General features: G+C 42.4%; 2 protein-coding genes, 1 long non-coding RNA gene and 1 pseudogene across 3 annotated transcripts; 2 read left to right on the forward strand and 2 right to left on the reverse strand.

Moving 5' to 3' along the window:
- Nucleotides 1-3828: 3828 nt before the first annotated feature.
- Nucleotides 3829-6615, forward strand: LOC120640963 (annotated as a pseudogene).
- A 1173-nt stretch (nucleotides 6616-7788) lies between these two features.
- Nucleotides 7789-9037, reverse strand: LOC120640964. The gene is made up of 2 exons (XR_005662068.1): nucleotides 8447-9037; nucleotides 7789-8362 (listed from the first exon to the last, which is right to left on the reverse strand). It is a non-coding gene; the product is annotated as an uncharacterized LOC120640964 (long non-coding RNA).
- Nucleotides 9038-9936: 899 nt separating this feature from the next.
- On the forward strand, nucleotides 9937-12619 carry LOC120640965 (G-type lectin S-receptor-like serine/threonine-protein kinase At2g19130). Its single transcript, XM_039916909.1, has one exon. It carries the CDS (start codon nucleotides 9968-9970, stop codon nucleotides 12365-12367), a length of 2400 nt encoding a protein of 799 aa, XP_039772843.1. The 5' UTR covers nucleotides 9937-9967; the 3' UTR covers nucleotides 12368-12619.
- Nucleotides 12620-13973: 1354 nt separating this feature from the next.
- On the reverse strand, nucleotides 13974-22202 carry LOC120640966 (ubiquitin carboxyl-terminal hydrolase MINDY-3-like). Its single transcript, XM_039916910.1, has 7 exons — nucleotides 21435-22202; nucleotides 19788-19866; nucleotides 18596-18750; nucleotides 18103-18193; nucleotides 17843-18022; nucleotides 15472-15543; nucleotides 13974-15194 (listed from the first exon to the last, which is right to left on the reverse strand). Exons 1-7 carry the CDS (start codon nucleotides 21917-21919, stop codon nucleotides 14376-14378), a joined length of 1881 nt encoding a protein of 626 aa, XP_039772844.1. The 5' UTR covers nucleotides 21920-22202; the 3' UTR covers nucleotides 13974-14375.
- Nucleotides 22203-25903: the final 3701 nt, after the last annotated feature.

Consider the following 25903-nt stretch of genomic DNA (forward strand, 5'->3'; position numbering starts at 1 on the left):
ACTACCCTGTTTAGTTTTTAAAAAATTTCTAACTGATTAGCACGATAAAGTTTAAGTAGTAGATTTTCAATGATTGACCATCCTAGGGCTCCTACGGTCATCTTTAACTACCGGTTCGTGTCCTACAGCCAAGCATGGCTCTGATACCACCTGAAGCGCCCCGACCCCAAAGATCGAGGCTAAACCATATATTAATAACCGAAGCAAGTCTCCGGTACAATATATGTTACATCAAGTGGAGTCCAAAGTCATACAGAGCTTTATTCAACCCGTACACGAGGAGTAAAGTGACAACACATAGCTACCGCAAATAACCACAGGATAACGAGTAGCATAACGACATGCAAGACTAGCTCTTCGTCCATCACGGCTCCACTCGATCAGCTTGGGTGCGGACACGATCTACTCGTAATCTTCAGGCACAAAGTCAGGATCCTCTGAAAAAAAATAATCAACAAGGGTTGAGTACGAAAGTACTCAGCAAGTCCCACCTCACCCTTACGGGGAGGGAGTTACAGATTAATACGCAAAGGTCCATTACTCAACCAGTATAAATAACAAATATAGTATTAAAGGTAACCCAAACAGTCATCCATCTCAGGGGCTAGGTGGCTCAACTAGTTGAGATGTCCACACCGTAACCTGTCCAAACCGAGGACACGGACCATTCGAATGGATTGTACACTCTGCAGAGGTTGTACGCTTTACCCACACGCACTTCACCGTCCAGAGACGGCTCCGTCATAGCCGACACCCAGTCGTGGCTCAAACCCCGACTAGTCGCCCACAAACCCCCGGGGTCTTGACCAATCCAGGTATCACCCCAAAATATATCCACCCCGGACGACTACCAGGTTAGCCAGTGGGATTATACTAAGGTTTGCCCATACAAACTCATGTGGTCGTACAGAAAGTAGGTTAGGTGAGATGGCACCACAACACACGGTTCTTAAGGTTCATCAGGGCAGTCAACAACCATAACCAACCAAACCCGAGGTGTCACCACAACAAAGCTCGGTCGCAAGTCTACCACCACGGTAGCGCATGCTCCAACACATTCCATACTGCCCTGGTCTCATTCCCATTCTAGTTTCATCAATTAACAAAGTCTGATAATATGTCAGTTTGACAGTAAATCGATATGCAACATGGCTTCAGTCAATGGTTTCTCTCAATCCCTCAGTGTATCGTCTCATGCAATCCCTAAGTCTAGCTAATTTTATATTTAACTTTACTTGGGATCAATCATAGTCAACGCAAGAGATCGATGAGACTTGCCTTCGCTTTCGTACGCGTCGGCGGCGGCGGTTTTCTGATCTCCCGGCTCATCTGGTTTCTCCTCTGGAATCGGTTCTACTTCGTCATACGCGGCGGAAACAGCACAACCGACGAACAACATAAGCAAACATAAATATAAAATAAAATGAGCTTAAATGGAGATGAAAATTGAAGAAATAGATAGTACATGATTTTAGAAAAATTTGGAAACAAGAATCATGTGAATCGGAGTTCGGATGATGATGTTATGTTAATTTCAAGATCGGGTGCTGTTTTATATGTCGTAAATGGAAAAGGAATGAGGGTATTTCGAGCTGGGCTTTAGTTTTTGGACTGGTGGGATCGTTTTGGGCCTTGATAGCTCGAGTGGCCTGCTGGTTTAGGGCTGGTTACGTGTGGGCCACAAGGCCCATGAGCTTTTATGCGCTCACGAGCGCTATTCCTATATATATCTTCCGAAAGAAAGTTTTTTCAACACCTTCCACTTTGAGATGCGTGCACGTAGCTAAGCTAACGGACTGGATGCGTGGGGCAAACTAGCATGACGCGGCCTGGACGGAACAGCAGGTGCTGCCGTTAACCTTAAAAAAAAGCAGGTGCTGCCGTGCGGAGGACCACCAACTGCTAGGCCTGGGAGCGGAGCGGAGCGGGCGTGGACAGATGGGACATGAACTTTATTAGCTTACACGAATTTGTTTTCCAAATTGAATTTTGAACTTCTTTATCTCTCTAACGACTCATTTGTTTTCAATTCTGATTCAACCATCATCTTTATTAGGATTTTTCTAACAAATTGAGATCCGACATTGCAATATATTTTCTATTTTTTTATTTCAACATTTTAGATATACCATTTCAACATTTCCAGATATACTATTTCAACATTACTACATAAAATGTTGAACAAGTTTCTCTAAAATATTGAACAAGATCTAAAGTAATGTTGAAATAATATATACTAGCTCAACATTTACTTATCTTTTCTTCTGGTGGAAAAGGAAAATTGAGGGTCGCTAGCTTTAACGTACAACCGGAGCAAGAAAAGGAACAAATGAAAAAAGATGCTTCCTGCTATATTGCGCTCGGCTGCTCCTTCCTGCTGTGCTTGCATTGGCCCACCAGCATCGACTCTCAGCAGACCTAAACCCGCTGGCAGAAAAAAATAAAAAAGAAACGAAAACTATGGCTGCTTAATGTTTGTGGGCCGTCCTGGACCTGCTAGTGTACACGATGGGCCTTAACTGGATTATAGATAGACAATCTAACCATCTTCCACAAGATGTATAGGAGGCCCCTCACGAGGGGGTGACAGGGGACGACGACATTCCTCGTGGCGGCGGCGCCAGCACTCACGGTGGTGGCTCGCCAGAGCTTCGCGGGAACGGCGCTCCCGGCCTCCGTTCATGAATCTAAGGGTATGGGGGAGAGAGGAGGACGAGGGGGTTCCGTTCTGGTGACTTCGGGCATGGGAGAGGGGGTGGAAGGTGGTCGGCCACGGGCGGCCATTGTTGCGGCTCCGGGAGCTCCTGGAGAGCTCGGCTCAGGTAGGGAGGGTGGAGGGCGCTGGTTGGGGAAGGTAGAGGAGGGTGTGGGGGTGCTCACCGTCGAGCCAATTGAACCAAAATGGCCTGAGCGAGGAGATCGATAGGTTGTCTGTTCTTTGGCCAAGAACAGAGGAAGGCGGAATTAGAGCGAGGCAGAGGATGAGCGGCGTGACTGGACAGCTCGGCGAGCTCGATGGTGGCGAGGAGCTGCATGAGGGCCTATTTATAGGCTCTGGAAGGCGGTGGAGAGAGCGGGGCACGCGGCAGCCGGCGGGGCAAGCTCCGAGGGCGGCGTTAATGGTGTGGGGGCGGGTGCTGCCGGAGCGGTCACGTCGCCGGGGTGGTGCAGCGCTGACGCGGTGAGCGTGCCGAGGTGGCCTGGCAGGCGGTGGCGTGGTCGTGCTGCACAGCTCGGCTCTGTGCGAGCTCTGTTCGAGCAGTGCGGGCTCGAGCGGCGAGGCGGTGGCGCTGTGCTGGTCGACGGGCGGCGCGGCGAGCGCAGGTCGACGGGACGGGTCAGGTAGCGAGGAGGCGGGGCTGTGCAGAGGCGAGCGGCGCGGCGAGCTTTCCGGGCACGTGGAGCGCGTGGGGGCGGGGCGCGCGCGGCGTGGACAGGGAGCCGGGGCCGGGCGTGCGTGGGCAGGGAGCAGAGGAGAAGGAAGGAGAGAGGAGAAGGAAAATGGGAAAAGAAAAAGGAAAAAAGAAGAAATGGAGAAAAAGAAAAAGAAAAAGGGGAAAGGGAGAGAGAGAGCGCCGGCGATATTCGCGGCTGCCACTGCGGCCTGGTCGGCCACGCGCGCCGCGACGTCCGGTCGGACGACGCACGCGGAGCGAGGAGAAAAAGAGAGACGGGACAGCGGTCGGATTCGGGTGTCGGGTCAGGAAAAGGTTTCGGGGAAATAGGGGTTGGATAGAAAGGATTGAGCTCAACGACGAATAAAATTTTGAAATTTTTTTTTAGCGTGTGATTTGATTTGGTAAATTTTTGGGATGTTACACCACGAGATGAATCTTTTAAATCTAATTAGTCTATAATTGGACATTATTTGTTAAGTAATAACAAAATGTGCTACAGTACCAAAATCTAAACTTTTCACCAACTAAACACACCCTAAGACTGTCTTCCCAGACACTAACCAGGGGAGTGCTTGGCTTCAGCATGATCTCTATATGTACACCTCAACCTCATTTCTTTTTTTTTTCGAAAGACACCTCGACCTCATTTCCAGCTACTGTTTAGCATCCATACCTTCACACCCTTCCTATGTTCAATTTCGTGGTCATTCAGCATGCCACACTTCCTAACCCTATGCAGATTTCTCGCGTCCCTATACATCCTATCATGTTGTTCTGCCATGGACACCATCGCACCTGGTCAAGCACTTGTCGGCGGCGAAAAGCCCATCTCCAGCAATGGCAAGTTTGCACTCGGATTCTTCCAGACAGGCAGTAAGTCCTCCCAAAACACCCTGAACTGGTACCTAGGAATTTGGTTCAACAGAGTTCCAAAATTAACTCCAGTATGGGTTGCGAATGGTGACAACCCAATCACGGATCACACCTCATCTGAGCTTACAATCTCTATTAATGGCAACCTTGTAATCTTGAATCAAGCCACCAACTCCACAGCCTGGTCCACACAAGCAAAAACCATAACCAACAACACAGTAGCTATACTGCTGAATAGTGGAAACCTCGTTCTACAGAACTCATCCGATGTGTTGTGGCAGAGCTTTGACTACCCCACAGATACCTTCCTCCCTGGTGCAAAACTTGGTTGGGACAAGGCCACTGGGTTGAACCGCCGTATTGTTTCAAGGAAGAATTTGATCGACCTAGCTCCTGGAAGATACTCTGAGGAGTTAGATCCAGGTGGCCCTAATCAGTACATCATTACACTGTTGAACTCCTCCATACCATATTGGTTCAGCGGGATATGGAACGGTGAATACTTTTCCTTGGTGCCAGAGATGGGAGGGAACATACTTTTCAATTTCACATTTGTCAATAATGACAAAGAGAAGTACTTCACATATAATTCATTAGATGAAACAACACTTGCCCGTCATGTAATGGATGTCTCAGGTCAAGTAAAAGCATTCATTTGGCTTGAGAGCTCACAGGATTGGTTAATGAACTACGCTCAACCTAGAGCACGGTGTGATGTCTATGCCGGATGTGGACCTTTCACAATTTGCAATGATAATGAACTGCCGCACTGCAACTGCATGAAGGGTTTCTTCATAAGATCACCAAAGAACTGGGACTTAGGCGACCAAACAGATGGATGCATCAGAAATACTCCGTTAAATTGTGTGAACACCAAAAGGACAGGTAGTTCAATTGACAAGTTCTATTCTATACAGTGCGTCAGGTTACCTCATAATGCCTACAACATAGAAGCTGCTACCAGTGCAGGTAAATGTGAAACAGTTTGCTTAAGTAATTGCTCTTGCACTGCATATTCTTATGGCAATGGTGGCTGCTATGTCTGGCACAATGAATTACTCAATGTAAAACAGCAACAGTGTGATGACACAACTAACATTAATGGAGGAACTCTGTACATTCGCCTTGCTGCAAAAGAGGAGCAAAGTCGGAAAAAACACGTAAGAGGAAAGACAATTGCCATTAGCCTTGGTGTAAGCTCTGTCATCATGTTTTCACTAGCACTTGTATTAATGATTTGGTGGAACAAGAAGAGGTACAGCTTCACATTGAACAATGCTCAAGGTGGCAATGGAATTATTCCATTTACACATACTGATTTGCAGCGTGCAACTAAGAGCTTCTCAGAAAAGCTGGGAGAAGGCGGCTTCGGTTCCGTATTCAAGGGCTATCTAAGCGATTCAACCATAGCAGTGAAAAGGCTTGATAGAGTGCACCAAGGAGAGAAACAATTCAGAGCTGAAGTTATCTCACTTGGACTTATCCAACATAGAAATTTAATTAAGCTAATTGGCTTCTGCTGCAGCGGTAATAACAGATATATTGTCTATGAATATATGCCAAATCATTCCCTTGACAAACACCTATTCCCAAGCAATGCTAATATCTTGAATTGGGATACTAGGTACCAAATAGCACTGGGAGTTGCTAGAGGACTAGCTTATTTGCATGAGAGCTGTCAAGACTGCATTATACACTGTGATGTTAAACCTGAAAACATACTTCTCGATGAATCGTGATATCTTGCACCTGAATGGATCAGTGGAGTGGCCATCACACCAAAAGTAGATGTTTACAGCTATGGAATGCTTTTGTTCGAAATTATTTCAGGGAGGAGGAACTCAAATGGAGAACATACTGGTACTGGTGATGATTTTACTTATTTCCCTGTGCAAGTCGCACATAAGCTTCTTGTGGGAGATGTCGCAAGCATGGTGGATCACAAGTTACATGGTGATGTCAATCTAAAGGAAGCTGAAAGAGCTTTTAAGGTTGCATGTTGGTGCATTCAAGACAAAGAGGTTGATCGACCAATGATGGGGAAGTGGTTAAAATTCTTGAGGGTTTAATAGAACTTGACATGCCTCCAATGCCAAGAATACTTCAAGCTATTGCAGGAGGCTCTTATTCAGTGTAAGTCCAGTCTTTGTTTACCGAAAATATTTCAACTTAAGGAGTTGCCAAATTTTTCTTCAATAGAGATACAATTACAGTTTATTATTTATTGTATAAAACATTGCTGGGTGTTAAATATAGTTTTACCAATTACTGGAATCAGTATATGTCTATATCAGGTACTAAGTACCATTGATCATGCAATTACTGAAAAGGTCTATCCACTTCCTTTCTCCTTTTTGAGGATTGTACTCTATCCCTTTCCAGGAGAGTTGTTAAGTCTTTTTTTTTTGACATCTTGTGTTGCATAGGTTCTGAGTTGTTATAAGGAGAGGTGTAACGCACAACATTATGCTTTCATGGAAGTCCAGGCTTCAGACTGGTACCTCTAGTTTCAAAATGGGTATTTAATCCCCTACCCCACAAGAAAAGAATAATAGAAACCATTACAAACCAACCGCTCACCCCTCAATGGTGGCTTTGAAAATACCTTTATTTCGTACTTTTAAAAGTCCCTGCAAAGGCAAAAGCTATTTCACAAATAACACATGCACCTAGAAGCAGGTGGCACCGAAGAGGCAGAAAATCGCAACTACCCTTCATGGCCTGCTTCTAGGAGCTACTATGTGCCACATGCAACAGCAAAGGTGGCAAGCAGTGTGCTTGCAGACATAGGTTGATTACACTTAGCTGAGTTAGGTGGAGGAGGTTGAATATTGTCACCTTGTCGGACATGGACATGAATCTGTTTTTTCATGGGGAAGGGCTGGTGGATGAGGACATGAGGCTGGTTCTGGTGATGAGGCTGAAGGGGCTGAGGAGGTGCATCTCAGATGGGCCGGCACAGAGAGATGGGGAAGCAATTATTTTTCTCTTTCGCAATGCCACTTTGCAAGCATGATTGGACTTCACACAGATGGGCACATAGTTTACCTTTTCTATTGACACATTGCTAGAGAAATTGATGAGTTATTTCTGCCCACATGTTTAAGGAGCAATGATGGGACAAAGAGGTACAGACTTCAGAAAAATTGAAGAAGGCTGTGATGCATGGATTTGGGAGAAAAATATTGCATTTGACTGATACATCTCTAGAGAGGATTTCTTGACTCCTAGAAACATCAACCCTAAACAAAAGTATCTACTCCAATTTTAGGATCCATATCTAAGACATAGCAATGCCTAAACTATTTATTTATGTTTTAAAAGGGCTAAAGATCATCTCCTAGGCTTGCTTGGTCTGGTTGCACCCTTGCTACTGCACAATGGATCTGGTGTGGCTGGCTGGGCTGTCTTGTTCCATAATAGATATATACTCAGACCAGGCTTTCTTTCAGTAATATATGATTGAATCCTTTATCCAACAGACATTGGCATGTTCTTAACACCCTGACAAAAGAACTAATTGAGTTCCATTCCCAAGCACAGACAAAGTCTTAGCCGAACCCTTATATTATGATTTGTACGGGTAGACAAGATCATAAGAGAACACTAGATCAGTCCATATGGAGTATCTACTCACAGTCAACAAAGAAAATTCAATCAACAACTGCCAATCCAAGAAGAAATCCTTCTCTACATGAGTTCCAAGTGAACAAAATTGGAGCAACCGGAGACCGAACAGCTGACTCACAATTTACAAATATGATGTATACATGCATTCCTATATGACTGTAAGGTAAGGTAAGCAGATAATAAAAAAAAATACTATATCAACTTGTGAACTGCAAGAAATGTCTATGAACTCAGGTTTCCAGAAATACGAGAGAGATTAGAGCTGAATGTGCCTGGTGAAAATGTTGCATACCAGTGTCACATGAAGTAGCCAGAGCAGCTACTTGTGGGCTGTGGCCATATTAACAGTCGACGGGTGACATGTAAACATCATAATAGGCTTCAATCTGCTTGAGGAAGGCCTTGTAACCCATCATGTCTGCTCGAATTTGGTTGATTTTTGTGCCCAAATGCTAACTAGGCTGAGAAGTAAAAAGAATTAACTACAATTACAGAAAAGCTATTTTATTTTCCACAAGAGAGTAAAAAAGGGGCAAACTACATACCTGATAGCCCCCAATCCAATGCATCCGGTTTTGCAGGCTGTTGCTTGATTCCTGAGAAGTAACGATGTGCGAGTGCGACAGCACCTAATCACATGACGGAGGCTAATACTGATTTCTCGGCACCGCGTCAAGTGCAGCGGCATCCTACCCTCCCGAGAGGTTTGGGGACGGTGCTGCGGTGGCTCTCCCAGAGCATTTCGGAAACGGACCTGTGGTGGGCCCTGGGATGTACCGGGATGGCTCGACGGCGGAGGCCGCCGAGGTGTTCCGTGGCGGCGGGGTGCCGAATTGGGAGGTCTAGGCTCTGGATGGGATGGAGGCCTGGCTAACCTGATGCGGGAGCGGGAGTGGAAGCGGGTCGAAGGGAGGTGGCATCGCCGAGGAGGTCGCCGCCGGCACGGCAACGAACGGAGGAGTGGGCTTGGTGGGGGGCGTCGGCAACCGTGGGTTTTCATGTGCGATGACAGAGAAACTGGAGCGCAGTGATAAACAAGGAAAATTCAAAATCTAGAAGGTTTTCCTGTATTTCGAACTAGGCCTTTAACCGCTTTGAAAGTTTTGTTCAAGCTCAAAAGAGTCAAGAATTAACGTAATTCAAATGGGAGTACGGAACAAACATATGTGCTCCACAGAAACTGCCGGAAGCATATTGATGCTGAGTGCCAATTTCTAAGAGCCATGACCAGATGAGGAGACACATGCATGTGAGCCGTACCCCGAACCAAAATTCAGTTTTCAGCAGATGACTTAAGAGAAATCAAACAGAATCTTAAAATTTATTTAGATCCAAAAGATTAATTTTAGTCTAGCTCATATCGGATGTTTAGATGCTAATTAGAAGGGCTAAATATGAGCTAACTATAAAACCAATTGCATAAGCCAGAGTTAATTCAAAAGATGAATCGATTAAGACTAATTAATTTATCATTAGCACAAGTTTATTGCTGCGCAATATAACAAATTATGAACTAATTATGTTTAATTGATTCGTGTCACGAATTAGTCTTCATTTATGTAATTAGTTTTAAAATTAGTCTATATTTAATATTTCGAATTGGTGTCAAATATCGTGATGGAACTAAACTTTACTTTAACCGGGGGAAACAAACGGGGCTGGATTTATTCACATAAGCAAATCTGACCACGTCAGATCCAAAAAATCCTGTCACAGGTCCGCGCCTAGATGGGATCGACCACGATCTCTGGAAAGGTCAAAATGGAGAAAAAAGACGCATTGGTAGTAACCATATACTACAATAATTAGGACTTTCGTGTACTTTGTGGCACATGCGTTCATACATACAGAAGACACCCAAAAAAAAAAGCATATTGACCAGATTAGCCGATTTCTTTCACTTTCGTTCAGCCACTTGATAAAGTAAGTAAGGATGGATATCACTGTCAACATGCATCAGATCACCATACTGTATTCTATAGTTCCAGGGAAGCCTACTTCACCAACTATGTGTCGCCATGTTTATTTCAAACCCCTATCTCGTCCAGCTTCCCCTGTCCTTCACCATGCCTCTTTTCCCCACCCTTTGCAGAATGCTCTTGTCCCTGTACATCTTATCATGCTGTGCTGCCAAGGACACCATTTCACCTGGTCAACCACTTGTCGGCGGCGAAAAGCTCATCTCCAGCAATGGCAAGTTCGCACTCGGGTTCTTCCAGACGGGCAGTAAGTCCTCCCAAAACACCCTGAACTGGTACCTAGGAATTTGGTTCAACAGAGTTCCAAAATTAACTCCAGTATGGGTTGCGAACGGTGACAACCCACTCACGGATCAAACCTCATCTGAGCTTACAATCTCTGATAATGGCAACCTTGTCATCTTGAATCAAGCCACCAACTCCACGGTCTGGTCCACAAAAGCAAATACCACGACCAACAAGACTGTAGCTGTACTACTGAATAATGGAAATCTCATCCTACAGAACTCCACAAACTCATCTGACGTGCTGTGGCAGAGCTTTGACTATCCCACAGATACTTTCCTCCCCGGCGCAAAACTTGGTTGGGACAAGGTCACGGGTCTGAACCGCCGTCTTGTTTCTAGGAAGAACTCGATCGACCTAGCTACTGGAAGATACAGTGAGGAGTTAGACCCAAATGGAGCTAATCAGTATATCTTCACGTCGTTGAAATTTTCCACATCATATTGGTTCAGCGGATTATGGAACGGCCAATACTTTTCCTCGGTGCCAGAGATGGCAGGACCTTTTCTTTTCAATTTCACATTTGTCGACAATGACCAAGAGAAGTACTTCACCTACGACTTACTGGATGAAAGAACCATCACCCATCATGTATTGGATGTCTCAGGTCGAACAAAGACATTCGTTTGGCTTGAGAGCTCGCAGAAATGGTTAATGAGCTATGCTCAACCCAAAGCTCAGTGTGATGTCTATGCTGTATGTGGGCCTTTCACTGTTTGTAATGACAATGAGCTTATTTTCTGCAACTGCATGAAGGGTTTCTCCATAAGATTGCCAGAAGATTGGGAGCTAGATGATCGAACAAGTGGGTGCATGAGAAATACTCCATTGGATTGTGTTAGTAACAAAAGCACAGGAAGTTCAACCGACAAATTTTATTCTATGCCTTGTGTTAGGCTACCTCCTAATGCCTACAAAATAGAAGCTGCAACCAGTGAAGATGAATGTGGAGCAGTTTGCTTAAATATTTGCTCTTGCACTGCATATTCCTATGGCAATGGAGGGTGCTTAGTCTGGCACGACGAATTACTCAATGTAAAACAGCAGCAGTGTAATGACATAACTGATACTAGTGGAGGAACTCTACACCTTCGCCTTTCTGCAAAAGAGGTGCAAAGTCAGAAAAGCAGTGCAAGAAAAATGGCGATTGCCATTGGCCTTGCTGCAAGCTTTGCCATCTTGTTTTCTCTGGCACTGGCACTAATGATTTGGTGGAACAAGAGGAAAAGATATAACTTCACATTGAACAATGCTCAAGGTGGTAATGGAATTGTTCCATTTAGATATACTGAATTGCAGCGTGCAACTAAAAATTTCTCAGAAAAGCTAGGTCAAGGTGGCTTTGGTTCAGTATTCAAGGGATTTCTGAACGATTCGACAACCATAGCGGTGAAAAGACTCGATGGTGCATACCAAGGAGAGAAACAATTCAGATCTGAAGTCAGCTCAATTGGGCTTATCCAACATATAAATTTAATTAAGCTAATTGGCTTCTGTTGCAGCAGTGAAAGCAAACTGCTTGTCTATGAATATATGCCACATCGTTCCCTTGACATTCATCTATTCTCAGATGATGCTCAAATCTTGAACTGGAGTACTAGGTATCAAATAGCTCTAGGAATTGCTAGAGGACTAGCCTATTTGCATGAGAGCTGTCGAGATTGCATTATACACTGCGACGTTAAACCTCAAAACATACTTCTAGACGAGTCATTCATCCCCAAAATTGCAGACTTCGGAATGGCAAAGCTTTTAGGAAGGGATTTCAGCAGGGCTTTGACTACAATAAGAGGAACCATAGGATATCTTGCACCTGAATGGATTAGTGGAGGGGCCATCACACCAAAAATTGACGTTTACAGCTATGGAATGCTTCTCTTTGAAATTGTTTCAGGAAGGAGGAACTCACATGGAGAACATACCACTACTGGTGATGATGATACTTATTTCCCTGTGCAAGTTGCAAGTAAGCTTCTTGTAGGAGATGTTGGAAGCTTGGTTGATCACAAATTGCATGGCGATTTCAATCTAAAAGAAGCTGAAAGAGCTTGTAAGATTGCTTGTTGGTGCATCCAAGACAATGAGCTCGATCGACCAACGATGGGTGAGGTGGTTCAGATTCTCGAGGGTTTAATAGAACTTGACATTCCTCCAATGCCAAGACTACTTCAAGCTATTGCAGGAGGCTCTCATTCAGCGTGAGTTCAGTCTTAATTGACCAAAAATATTTAAAGTTCCAAGGGTTTCAACCAGGTAGAGTTATCAGCTGTGGTAGTGTTAGCATTTATGTTGTGATATGTGTAAACTTGCATTGTCAGATGTGTAATTCGCCCCGTTCTACTTTTAAGATCTGTACCCCTCCCTCTGAATTATAGAGAGCAAAAATATTTGACATGCAAGACTTTTATCAGGGCTTAATAGTGGTTATGATTTATGAAACTATTTTTGCTACAATGTGTTTCGCAAGTCCCTGAACAGTAATTTTGACACTGTTTATTTCTTTAGCAGCTCAATTAACAAAGGCTGCCCTCTGATTCTTTGGTCAGGCTCCAGAAAGTTGCAAGTTGCACCACTCGAGTAAGTTGGCCTATCCACAGTCCACAGAGCTACTTCTTCCAAAGGCCCTTAAACTTTGTTTGCAATATCCAAGGCCAGTCTCAGTGAGAGTTTCATAGACATAGATACCTAGACTGAAAACTAGGTAACCGTGCCAGATGAGTTTCATGGTGATGAAATTCTTCTCACATCCCATGAAACTCCATCCTTTTCTCTCCTTACCATGGCAGCAAAATTGATAGTATTTAATGTCATGAAACCCTCCATGAAACTCCCACTGAGACTGGCTCAAGACCCCATTGGACATTTTGACTCGTATCTTGTTTCCCGATACTGAATGATGACAACGAAATTTGAGATCAATACATCTGGTAGACCCACGGACCCACCACACAATTAACGAAGGAATCCAATCAATAACTAGCTATCTGGACGAGGCTGCCCGAAGATGAGCAGAGGGCTGCTGCCGTAGGGGTAGGGGTAGTAATGTGTCATGGCTCTAGTAGAGAGCCCACTTAGCCTTTTAACTTTTTAGTTCAAAATTGTATAGAATTAGAGTCCAGGTCTGGCCCTAAGATTATCTAGGCTAAATTTGACGGTCTTTTACCACCCTACGCAAGGGTGGGAGGAGCCATTGGGAGGATGAGCATGGCCATAGTTGCTGGGCGCGCTGCCAAGCCACCGTTGCCACGAAGAGAAGGCCGGAAACCTACTATGAAAATATACAATCATTTTCGTTGTCCATAAATGTTGATATCTTTTACATATACCTAGTGTACCTTAAGATATTTTGACTTAGTACCGAACCAGAAATGCAGTTATTTGTGATTAGGGTGGGATAGTTGTTATTCTAGTTTTATCTTAAATCAAACTTTTTTTTATCTTTGGCCATCGAATTTGAGAAACTTGTAGTTTAAAAACATGGAAATTATACAACAACAACAACATAGTCTTTTTTCCCAAGCAAGTTGGGGTAGGCTAAAAAACATGGAAATTATATATTTTAAAAATATTTCTAGTGCTTTATATAGAAACACAAATATATTATATACAAAATTTTCAGAAAAATCATTGCCAATTGCCAAACACAGAAAGGTTTTGCTTATGGACAAGCTAGAATAACAATATGAAACGCATGGAGTAAAAAAAAATACTTGCATTAGCAGATCCAAACTGACAATCAATCACAACATCCAAGCAGCGGGGTCTTCCCCCGCTGTGTAGCTTTCAAAAAAATCACGACATCCAAGGGGGCAACGGCATGATAAGATATCATTAACAGCTTAATCCTCGTTTACTCATTAGCCAGACTGGCTAGCCAACGCACTGTGCCAGATAAATGAAAACTTAACAAAACTATCTGTGTACAGAAAGAATTACCCCCAAGCCTGAGACATATTCATAAGTTAAGTATACATCTAATGTCAACAAAGGGGAAAAAGAATATTCAGGTTCCTGATAAAAATCACACATTGAAACATCACTCATTTCGAAGAAAAAATTCTTATACTCATCAACCCGGAGCAATTACAACACCAGAACATCTTCCTCATTGCAGGGCACGAACAGTCTGGAAGCTCAAGGCTCCGAGCGGATTCTTCGGAATGGGATTATGAGCACCATCCCTAGAGCGAGTAGTGCAAGGTTCACTGTGTCAGACAATACTTGGCACATCTCCAGACCAGCTACAAACCGCTCGTGGCCACCGCGTCCTAATGCAGTCCACTAATGGCGCCTGCTGAGATGTCTGAACTGGTGGAGCTAGAGAAAGAATACTGTCATCCTTGCTGCCACTGGTTGATGCGCTTACAACATCAGCTAGATACTCATCCTGAGTCCACCTTGGGGGAACAGTGACATTTAGCTGGCATAACCTGGGTCTCTGTATAGGAACTGAGCCACCCGCACTTGCATTCCCATTCAGCACAGACTTGGCAATTCCATTGAAATGAAAGATGGTAAATTGCTTCTTCCCCAGAAGGCCAGTTGGATCCTTCATGCCTCCGGCCCTTTTATCCAACTGCAGCAGTGCCTGCCAGAATTCACTCCATACTATAATGCCAGCATTACATAGGTCCTCAAGCTTATCCGAGGGAAAATTTATGTCAGTATCCCTGAGGACTTGTTGGAAGCCCTCAACGCTGATAAAGCCTCCACCTCCACTTTGATCTTGTGCATCAAAAGCCCGCCTTATTCTGGATTCGCGCTCTTCCAGCTCATTCTCCTCTTGAACATTGGGGTTTAGGGCGAAAAGGACAGTGTAGTGACTTTCACTTCCCACAACCCAAATCGGCCACTTTGGGCACTTCAGGTACTGACCAACCTTGCACAAATTTAGTGATTCCAGGAGGGTAAGAAAACCAACTTCAACATTGTTTGGCATGCCCTTCAAGGACATGCCACCACCAAGGTCCATCTTGCCATCAAATACATTTGGAACAGCCTCTCCACAGAGTAATAAATTCACAATTTCCTGAAAAAGATACAAGTGCATATATCTTATTTGACAAAATTTGTATGCAAACTAAATACAGAATAGAATGTTTCACTGTTTGTAATACAGGTAGTACTAGCAAATAAAATCTTAATTTTTTATCACAGTTACCAGTGATATATATATATATATATATATATATATATATATATATATATATATATATATCCAAGAGTAGCCACACTATTAACTGCTATGGAATGTCTAATCTAATAAGGAAATATATTTACGAGAATGATATATGTAGAATATGTACCTGTGAGGCATGCCCAAATGGAGCAGTGACCAATGGCTGGCTTGGATCATCCCTGTCTGCTTGGATATATTCCTGTGTTCAGAGGACAACTATACATAGTTAGAAAAGGAAGATAGTGTTCACATGCGTTGGTAAACAAGTCTATAGACACTTAAACAAGTGAAGAAAAAAAATTCTACTGGAACTAAGAAATGAGTAAGGAGGAAAGCATAACTTGGAGCCATTTGTTCCATCTCTCTCTCTTGACAAAAAATGAATAACTAGCCAACACCATCGAGAATCTATGAACTGCATATAACGCCAAAAAGAATCCCAAAAGCACACACAAAGTAACCAGCAGTATTTTGAACTCATTAAATTCTAAAACATTTGAACTCATATTATTAAATTCTAAAACATTGGCTCTAGCAATTCATTTGTTGTTCTGGTGTAAAACTACTCCATAAGCAACTTAAACCATAATACAACAACAACAACATAGCATTTTTTCCCAAGCAAGTTGGGGTAGGCTAGAGATGAAACCCGAAATGAATAAGTTCAAGGTTCAGGCACATTGATAGCTAGTCTCCAAGCGCTCCTATCCAAAGCTATTTCTTTAGAGATATTCCAATCCTTAAGGTCTCTCTTAACCGACTCATCCCACGTCAGTTTAGGTCTACCTCTACCCCTCTTTACATTATCGACCTGCTCAAGAACCCCATTACGCACCGGCGCCTCAGGAGGCCTTCGTTGGACATGTCCAAACCATCTCAGCCGATGCTGGGTAAGTTTCTCCTCAATTGGTGCCACTCCGACCCTATCCCGAATAACTTCGTTCCGGACTCTATCCCTCCTTGTGTGCCCGCAAAACCACCGCAACATCCGCATCTCTGCTACACTCAGTTGCTGGACATGTCGCCTTTTTGTAGGCCAACATTCAGCACCATATAGCATCGCCGGACGAATTGCTGTCCTATAGAATTTGTCTTTTAGCTTTTGTGGCACCCTCTTGTCACAAAGGATGCCAGAAGCTTGCCGCCATTTCAACCAGCCAGCTGAAATTCTATGCCTAACATCTTCATCAATGTCGCCATCCTTTTGTAGCACCAATCCGAAATACCGAAAAGTATCCTTCTGGACCACCATTTGTCCATCTAGACTAACGTCTCCCCCCTTATGCCTAGTCGCGCTGAAATCGCACATCATGTACTCGGTCTTGGTCCTACTAAGTCTGAACCCTTTCGACTCTAACGTGCGTCTCCACAGCTCTAACTTCCTATTAACCCCTGCCCTACTCTCGTCAACTAGCACCACATCATCAGCAAAGAGCATACACCAAGGGATCTCACCTTGTATATCCCTTGTGACCTCATCCATCACTAAAGCAAATAAATAAGGGCTCAATGCTGACCCTTGGTGTAGGCCTATGTTAATAGGAAAGTCAGTGGTGTTGCCATCACATGTCCGGACAAACGTCGTCGCATCCTTGTACATATCCTTAATGAGGGTAATGTCCTTAGTTGGGACTTTGTGCTTCTCCAAGGCCCACCACATGACATTTCTCGGTACTTTGTCATATGCCTTCTCAATGTCAATGAAGACCATGTGCAAGTCCTTCTTCTGTTCCCTATATCTCTCCATCAATTGTCGTATTAAGAAAATCGCATCCATGGTTGACCTTTCAGGCATGAACCCAAATTGGTTTTGGGTCACACTTGTCACTCTTCTTAGGCGATGCTCGATAACCCTCTCCCAAAGCTTCATCGTATGGCTCATCAGCTTAATCCCACGGTAGTTAGTACAACTTTGAACATCACCCTTGTTTTTGAAGATAGGTACTAATATACATCTCCTCCATTCTTCCGGCATCTTGTTTGATCGAAAAATGAGATTAAAAAGCTTAGTTAACCATACTATTGCTCTATCTCCTAGGCATCTCCACACCTCAATGGGGATACCATCAGGGCCCATCGATTTACCTCCCTCCATCCTCTTCAAAGCCTCATCTAACTCAAGGGTAGGGCCCTCACTCTCCCCATTAAACAACTTATCGAAGTACTCTCTCCATCTATCCATGATCTCCTCATCCTTCACTAGCAGTCGATCTGTCCCATCCTTAATGCATTTGATTTGGTTGGTGTCCCTTGTCTTCCGCTCGTGGATCCTAGCCATCCTATAAATGTCCTTCTCCCCTTCTTTCGTGCCTAGCCGCTGATACAGGTCATCATAAGCCTTACCCTTTGCAACATTCACAGCTCGATATCAACATACATTGGCCATTAATTAGTTCATCTGAGCACAACCTACTAGATCTCAAACATACCAACATAGTTGCGCCCAAAAAACATAACATACAAAAAAGTTGAGAACTTTAGCATTGACAAACACGTACCAATCCTCGCGAGAGCAAAGCAGAGATAAGAAATAGCATGGCTCCCAATCGACTTTCAAACAAAGGAATGTTAGCCAAAAGGGTGTCAAATGCATCCTTCCTTGAGGTAAATGTACTTGTTCTAAGAACCTTCTGCAGATCCATTGCTGATTCAACGGAAAGCCCTTCCAAAACTGCCTTCTGCAATAAGTTTCATAAGAGCATCAGCCACATCCAAGTATCTAAAAGCTTATAATCAACTGAATGCCACATTCACTTACTCCACGATTGACACATGCAATGGATGCTACAACAGCTTTTTTCCCAGTTCCACATAAAAATAGAATCTCCACCATAGCATGAACCAATGCTCTACAAAGACAAGGTTAATAACAGTTATTTTAGTCTAATGAAAACTATCAATAGAAGCATTCATGTATATCTATGGAGTGTACATTATGTAGTACAACAAAGACGTGAAATCATTTGCAGTCTCCAATAAATAAAATATACATTAGTATTTCTGGTGTTACTATAATTATAAATAAATGTCTTTTAGAAGTGTGCTGTATGGAATTATAGCATTAGGTGAGAGAATGGAGCTATCACAGACTCACAGTAGAGAACTAATTCAAAGAATTATGTTCATCACCGAATTCAAAATGCTGATATTTCAGCAGATCCATCCAAGAAATAAGAAACTAGGCTCATACAAAACAATATGAGGCAATAAAATAGTGACATCATCACCATTTATAAGGAGCAGGAGACCACCTTGTCTTTCTATCATCGGTCAGAGACGAAAAGTCATCCCCCGCAGCAAAAGAACTCTGATAAAAGTGTCTTTGTCCCAGAGTATATAGTGGGTTACTGACCTCTGGGTTACTCAAGTCATCAGAGAAAAACAGAAGATATTTAAGGACATAAGCCTGCAAACAAATTAAAGTTACCATCACAAATGTTAAGCTTGCTGTGAGCAAAAGGAATTTCACAATAGGGGACGAAATAGATAGATAGATAGATTTTGAGAAACCATGAAAATTCAAAATCAGATATAAGTGAGCTCATACAAATAATTGGATAAATATTTCACAAGCCTTTCAAGTTAAAAAAAATTATGTAACAATTGAACACACCAACCAATCTCTTGAAGGCATATCTGTCTGGACTTCAGATTATCACAGAAATTTTGGAAAATAATTGGATAAATATTTCACAAGCCTTTCAAGTTAAAAAAAATTATGTAACAATTGAACACACCAACCAATCTCTTGAAGGCATATCTGTCTGGACTTCAGATTATCACAGAAATTTTGGACTTTGTTTCATTGGCTCTAAAAGATACTAAAGGGTTGAATGAGGAGGATTATACCATTCTGAATGTTAAGGTAGTTCGCTCAAATAATTTTGTTGTTGCAGCTTCCATTGGCAAAAGGGGAATATTACTAGTTACCATTTTCAGATATTTAGAATGGAATGGAATGGAATGCAGTAAATGACTTAAACTTTTCCATAAAAAAATAATAGCATACAGAACACATGGTAGAAACAGAACATTTTAATAAGTACACAGTTTAAGCCATAGTGGAACCTTGAGAAGAAGATCGGGGAATAGCATACAGAAGTACAGAACACAAAAGAACAAAATGCGGTGGTGGACTCGTGACACTTAAACTTGTCACTGGTCCTTGAAAAATGCAAATTTGGGTCCATCAACTTGTTAAGTGTGCCACTCAAGATCCAAATCTCCCTAATTAGCAAGTACCTGCTTATGTTCATGCTGATTTACCAGTTCTTGAGGCATGCCACATAGGCAAGTATTTGGACTCAAGTGACACGCTTAATAAGTTTAGGACCAAGATCTGCATTTTTAAGTTTAGGAACCTAGATGGCACCGCAAAACAATTAAATGAGTGACTTGTGAATTTTACTATTAGGAAAAGCAAGGAAAGTCATAAACTCATACCTGCACAGTTGCTAAGACACCGCATGGACCTCCTTCATGTTGTACAAGTCCCATAGTTGTTTCTGGGTCAGAGCTAAACCTGTGTGCATTTTAAACAAAAATAAGACTATCTGTAGCATGCACACATGCAGGTCTGCAGTGACAAGCATAATATGTTTGGCATTACTTTATATCCAAGTTTCTGCACATAGCCACATACAACAATGGCACAAGATTGTAGATGTTGGTACATGGATAAAAATATCACCAACAGAAATTACAGAAAGTTAGCATGCTACTTTGTAAAACCCAGTTGCTCTGATCTTCAAAATACTAACAGAGCCACCTTTAAGATCTCATGTTAGTTTCAGCTTACTACGCTCGAGCAGCATGTACAGAACTACAGAGTACACCTTTGTGCTCCAAGAATCATACTCAAAAACGGAAAATTAAACTGATAATAGCAGCTCATACATTGAAAAAGTAGCTAACAACATACTGCAAACAGGAACCAATTTCCAGATAAGGAAAGGATGCTATCGACATTACGTGATAGGAAAATGCCAGATGCTGAGAACTAATAACGGCAAGGCAGTAAAAACAGTGTTATATTCGCACGAACTCCCTGTATTTTCAGATATACTAGACAGAATATGTAGTTGACTGCATACAGAGAAAAGGAACCAATTTCCAGATAAGGAAAGGAGGTTAACGAAACAGTGGAACCATCCGACAAAATGCCGTTTCAACGGAAGGAGGGATACTGGCATATATTAACTATAAATACAGGATGGAGAACAATAAATGAGGGCAAAGCAGTAAAAATAGTGTTACATTAGCGTGCACGCCCTGTATTTGCAGCAATATACTACTAGACAAATTATTTTTTATCTAATAGCAGCTCGTAAGTAATTAACTACATACTAAAAACAGGAACCAATATCCAGATAAGAAAGCTAATGGAACCATCTCACTAATTGACTTATTTAACGGAACGAGGGATACTAGGAATATATTTAACCATAAACACAGGTTGCAGAGAACAATAATTAAGGGTAAAGCAGTACGAAAAAGATTGTTGCATTCGCATGCATGCCCTGTATTTGCAGCGTACTAGATAAAGCGCATGCCTCATATTAGCAATGCATGGGAGTCGTTATCGACAAGCAACAGCGTTGTTCTCCACTGATTCTAACTCGACCTAGACTTAAGTGCAGTTTAAGCATTCATGCATGCCAATGGTAGAAGCATAACGGAACACTCAGATACACACAGCCTCCAATCATCAGACCTACACAGGATGACAGGAACAGATACTGCCCATACATTCTACGATAGTCGCCTCATCATCTTTTCATAACAGAGAACTAACCCCAACCCATTAGTTTTCACTAGCACATAAATCCTCAGGTCCTACTGTTTCTAAGACACCCATCAGCATGCCATCCATCAGAAATACAGATCACATGAACAAGCAAACTGCACTCTTGTTGCAGACTGGCTACATCTTCAGAACAGAGATATATTCATCAGGATTCAGTCTTATTAGCCCCAGCAACCAGAAGAAAGCTACTAATGCCTTACACCAAAAGCCAAATCTACACACAAACACACCAAGGCGTGGCTTACACGCATACGACAAAGATAGTCACACTCAAAGGAACTCACCTGATGCCCTGATTGCTCCACTGCGCCAGGACGGCCTTTGAAACCCCTTCGCCGAACACCATTGCCCACAGCTTCTCAGCGACATCTGGAGGCAACTCCTCCCCTTCCTCTTCCCCCTCCTCCACCTCCACCTCCTTCGCTTCCTCCATAGATACGCCTGTTGGTTCCGGCTCCACCTTCTCCTCTTTGGCGGCCTCAGGGGCGGGGGGCGGCTCCACCACCGCCAGCTGCTGCTGCTGCGGCGGCGGCGGCGGCGGAGAAGAGCGCGACACCGAGACAGCGGCCGGCGAGCCAGCCGCGCGGAGGCGTTTCTCGGCGGCGGCGGCCATGAGCTCGCGCTGCTTCCGGCGCGCCTCCGCCTCCGGCGACTCCGCGGCGGGGGGCGGCGGCTTGCTCCGCTTGGGCTCGGGCTGCGCCGGCGGGGAGCCCTGGAGGCTCATGCGGAGCGCCATCTGGAGCTCCTCGTCCTCCTCCCGATCCGCCATTGGACAGCCCCCGCGCAACCCTAGCCGGATCGATCCGCCCCCAAACCCTAGGGCGGGCTGGGGGGTTTGGCGCCTCGGCCCCCCGTCAGAGGCCCCGAGCTAGGATTAGGAACAGGGGGGCGATGCGACAAGCGGGTGGAATCTGGGCGCGGGGCATCGGGATCCGGGAAGTGGCGGCGGCTGACGCGGCGAGGTGGCGGGCGTATTTGTAGGGGCGGGGTCGGGAGCTCGCCCGTCGCGGGCGGCGGCGAGGCGACGAGACGGGACGGGACGCGACGGAGGTGGTCGGTGTTGTAAAACACGTCGGTGGGATCTTCTCCCTCTCACGCCTCTTACGATAAGCAAAAAACACAAATAGATAAAATATAACGTAGGTGGAGCTTCTTTTTATTTCTCATATTAATCATTTACAATGAAAGTCTCCATTATATATATACTCCGATCTATGATTAGAATTTTGGTAAAAACCCACAAACAACCGGACATGGACTAGGACTTCTGGTCCTTCTTTCCTTCTATATGCAGTCCGATTGTTTTACAACACTCCCCTTGAGCGATTACCGTGAAAACATATGCCTCGTTAAAAACTCCATCCGAAAACCCAGCAGGAAAAACAGTCATTGGAGAAAAGAGTGCATATCAACCGCAATTGTATTGCATATGTTGCCTCGTTAAAAACCTTACGTGAGAAACCTTCAAGTAAAAACTCACCAAAAAGAAAAAAAGCACAACAATAAACCTTCTTGGTTACATATAATTCTATATTTACTATTCTTCATGAATAGGGGTCAATCTTCAAGATTATGCATGAACTTCATGGTTCTTGCAGCAATGATCTACAAGATCTTAAATAATCAAGTGGTACACCTTCATGGTAAATCAAAATTTAATTATTAAGTTGATTCCTTCAAGGTAATACTCAATGAAAAATATACTCACCCTCATAGCGACATACTTTGAACTTCCGTGTTCAAAAATAATTGCGTATGAGTAATAATATTTAATTAATACAATACATTTAGTCTTTTAGAGACTTCTAGACTACAATTAGGAGCTATACTTCCAGCAGTAATAACCACTTATATAATTATGCAATACAAATACATATTTTATCCTTTCATAAGAATATGGGGACAATGAGTTGCAAATTTATATACCTTCTAGGTATTACTCTTTCAAAACTCAGTGTTTGAAATTGAATACTACATCATCAACTCAATCCTTACTTCTTTAGTGTATGCAAAGTCTAGACAATGATCTATTCAGTAGATCTTTATTTAGCCTTTTCCACTATAGATAATCGGTCTTCATTTGACATTTGAAGGGGATGATTCAATTTGCCAGTCACCAATATACCTTCTATGGTATTTGAGGATACTTACAATTCAGTGCTAGCTAGCAGTTATATGGGCACATACAGGTGCTTGTATGGCACATTCAAAGCCATTTTATTCCTCATTTCATTCTTAATCATTCGGGTCTGTACGAGTCTTCGCTTGTATCTTCAGAATTATTGGTGTTTATTCAGTAATTGACTGATAAGTCATTCATTGACTATTTTCTTCAGGAATCTTCAATTCTTCAAGAATAATATTTCTCTTCTATGAGAAATTTTCTCATGATAGATAGAAGTGATTTACACAATCTATTCCTTCTAGAATATGCTCTTCTTGAGACTTTAAATGTTCATTCAAGAATATTATCTACCTTAGACATTTTAATATTTAGTATGAGATTTAATTATATTTCTTGCTACTTTATTCCTTCGAGGAAAATGAGTCCTTCACGGATCCTTTCTCATGGATTTTCATAATCCAATGATTAACTGCATAATATTTCTTTTCATTCATGCCATTTGCCAGCTATGTCGCAGAATATTTATTCATACATAATGGGAGTTTACTAGTCTTTTGAAAAACATATGAACCATTGCATTTCACCATATCATTATTTCACAATGACTCGTATAGTTTGAATTTCTAGGTTCAAATACTTTCTTCATGGTCCAACCTCAATTGCTTTCTTTCATTGACCCGATATGAGTGCTTCATGCAACTCTGTCATGGACTTTAGTTTTGGATCCATGTTCTCGTTTAGAGAAACATTTGCAACTCTAGAGGTAGTGTTGTCGACATTCATTTAATTCTCCCATATCTTCAGGATAATTATTTGCTCATCCCAACACAAAATATTGCGCGCGCTTTATAGTGTTAGGTACTCATCTTCATGATTATTATTTCTTGGTTTGTGAGATATTTAACCTTAAAAGTCTTTTCTTTTCGGAATGTGTGGAGATTCTCTGTAAATTGTTTGACAAGTTCATGTTATCTAAAACCAACAGGTGTCCCCATAGATTTTAAATTAATGACCAAGTCATTTGCCATGGTGAGTATATTATTAAATACCCAGGATATATCACACATAGCTTTTAACTTCTAGTTAATAACTTCATGTTATTTCTCCTAATTTCCGATGCCCCGTGAGTATTCATTATGTGCATATTCTCACTGGGATCAATTCCTTCAGGGAGTTTCACTCCAAGTGTTTACCACATCAGGTGGCACCCTCCATGGGCTTCCTCACAGTTTTATTGTACTGGCATTATACTCCGCTTCATGCGAGTATGATTTAGTGCGTGTTTATATTCCCACTTCAAGCTTCCAGAAATATTTTATGAAGAACATTCTTGCTTACAATATAAGGCATTCATATGGGCTTTCTCTCCCCCTAATGCCGATATTAGATCTTCATTAGTAGCATACTTCAAAACTATCCCCATAGGCACAATATAATGGAAATTCGTATCCATATTTCTCCAACTTCAAGTTGATGCCCATTTATGTATGCTAAGATGGTGAAATAAAATAATAATCACACGCACATCTTTTAAATATAGGGGTTATTTGATATATGCAGTGAGCTAGACTTTATTAATGTAGTAACATTAATACTACATTCATTCGATAATAGTGTGCAATGTGGTATATTCGGCATACCTATAATTTGCACAATTCTAAGTCTACGAGACTATTTTTATTGTCTTGCTTCTTTCTTTATTTAGCCCATTTATAATCATAATACTCATTCAATGTACTTCAAGTATGTAACATAAACTTCAAGTTTATAAATACACAAAGTATAATCTACATGGAATTTCTTCTAGAAAAATTAATTGCTCATTCATTCAAAAATTTCCCATATACTTTTGATTCCATAATACAAATTGTTTTCCACGTAATAGACTAACAGGTCTATTTTTTCTTTCATTTATCCGTAAATCCATTCTGGTTGGGTCAACCAATTTCTAATTGGATAAATTTATATTGAGCCAATTCTAGACCAGTTTGCTCCCCCCTGATCTTAGCCTTCTTGACTAAATATAATTAATGACTTCTTGTCATTTTGTATATGTGCATACAACACATGAGTGAGCCAGCATGCTAGCTGGTTGATAGATTATTACGATGGACTACTAGCCATCTCAATAGAGTGGGAGCTGCTACTCAACAGGAGAAGCTTGAGTGAAGCATAGCATGCAAGCTAGTGCAAAATACAAAAATAACACGATGATGGCTACAAGCCACTGTAGAGCAGAATTTTAATGTGATACCCGTGCAAGGGTTCCTAGTCAATGTAATGACATGCTGGTCCTTACATTGGAGTGAAAAAAAAACTATTAATTGGTCATTCTAAGTGACACAATGGTAAATGGACTACAAAAGTATGTGCAGAGCTACATGCTTAGTCATTGCAGTGACTATGGCTACGGGCCAACTTGCACGTTGATTGTCCCAACAATCTAACAAGATGAGGCTCTGAACCATCAATCTTACAGGATTAGGGATATACTTATTAATTTTTTTTAAAAAAATACTTTATCCATATTATTCATAGACCTCTATAGACCAAATTTCTCCCGCTTTTCATACCATAATTGTACTTCAGGAAATATTAAGCTTCAGGCATGATCTATGAAAAAGTTTC

This window comes from Panicum virgatum, chromosome 7K, assembly GCF_016808335.1.
Source record: "Panicum virgatum strain AP13 chromosome 7K, P.virgatum_v5, whole genome shotgun sequence".
Classification (NCBI taxonomy): domain Eukaryota; kingdom Viridiplantae; phylum Streptophyta; class Magnoliopsida; order Poales; family Poaceae; genus Panicum; species Panicum virgatum.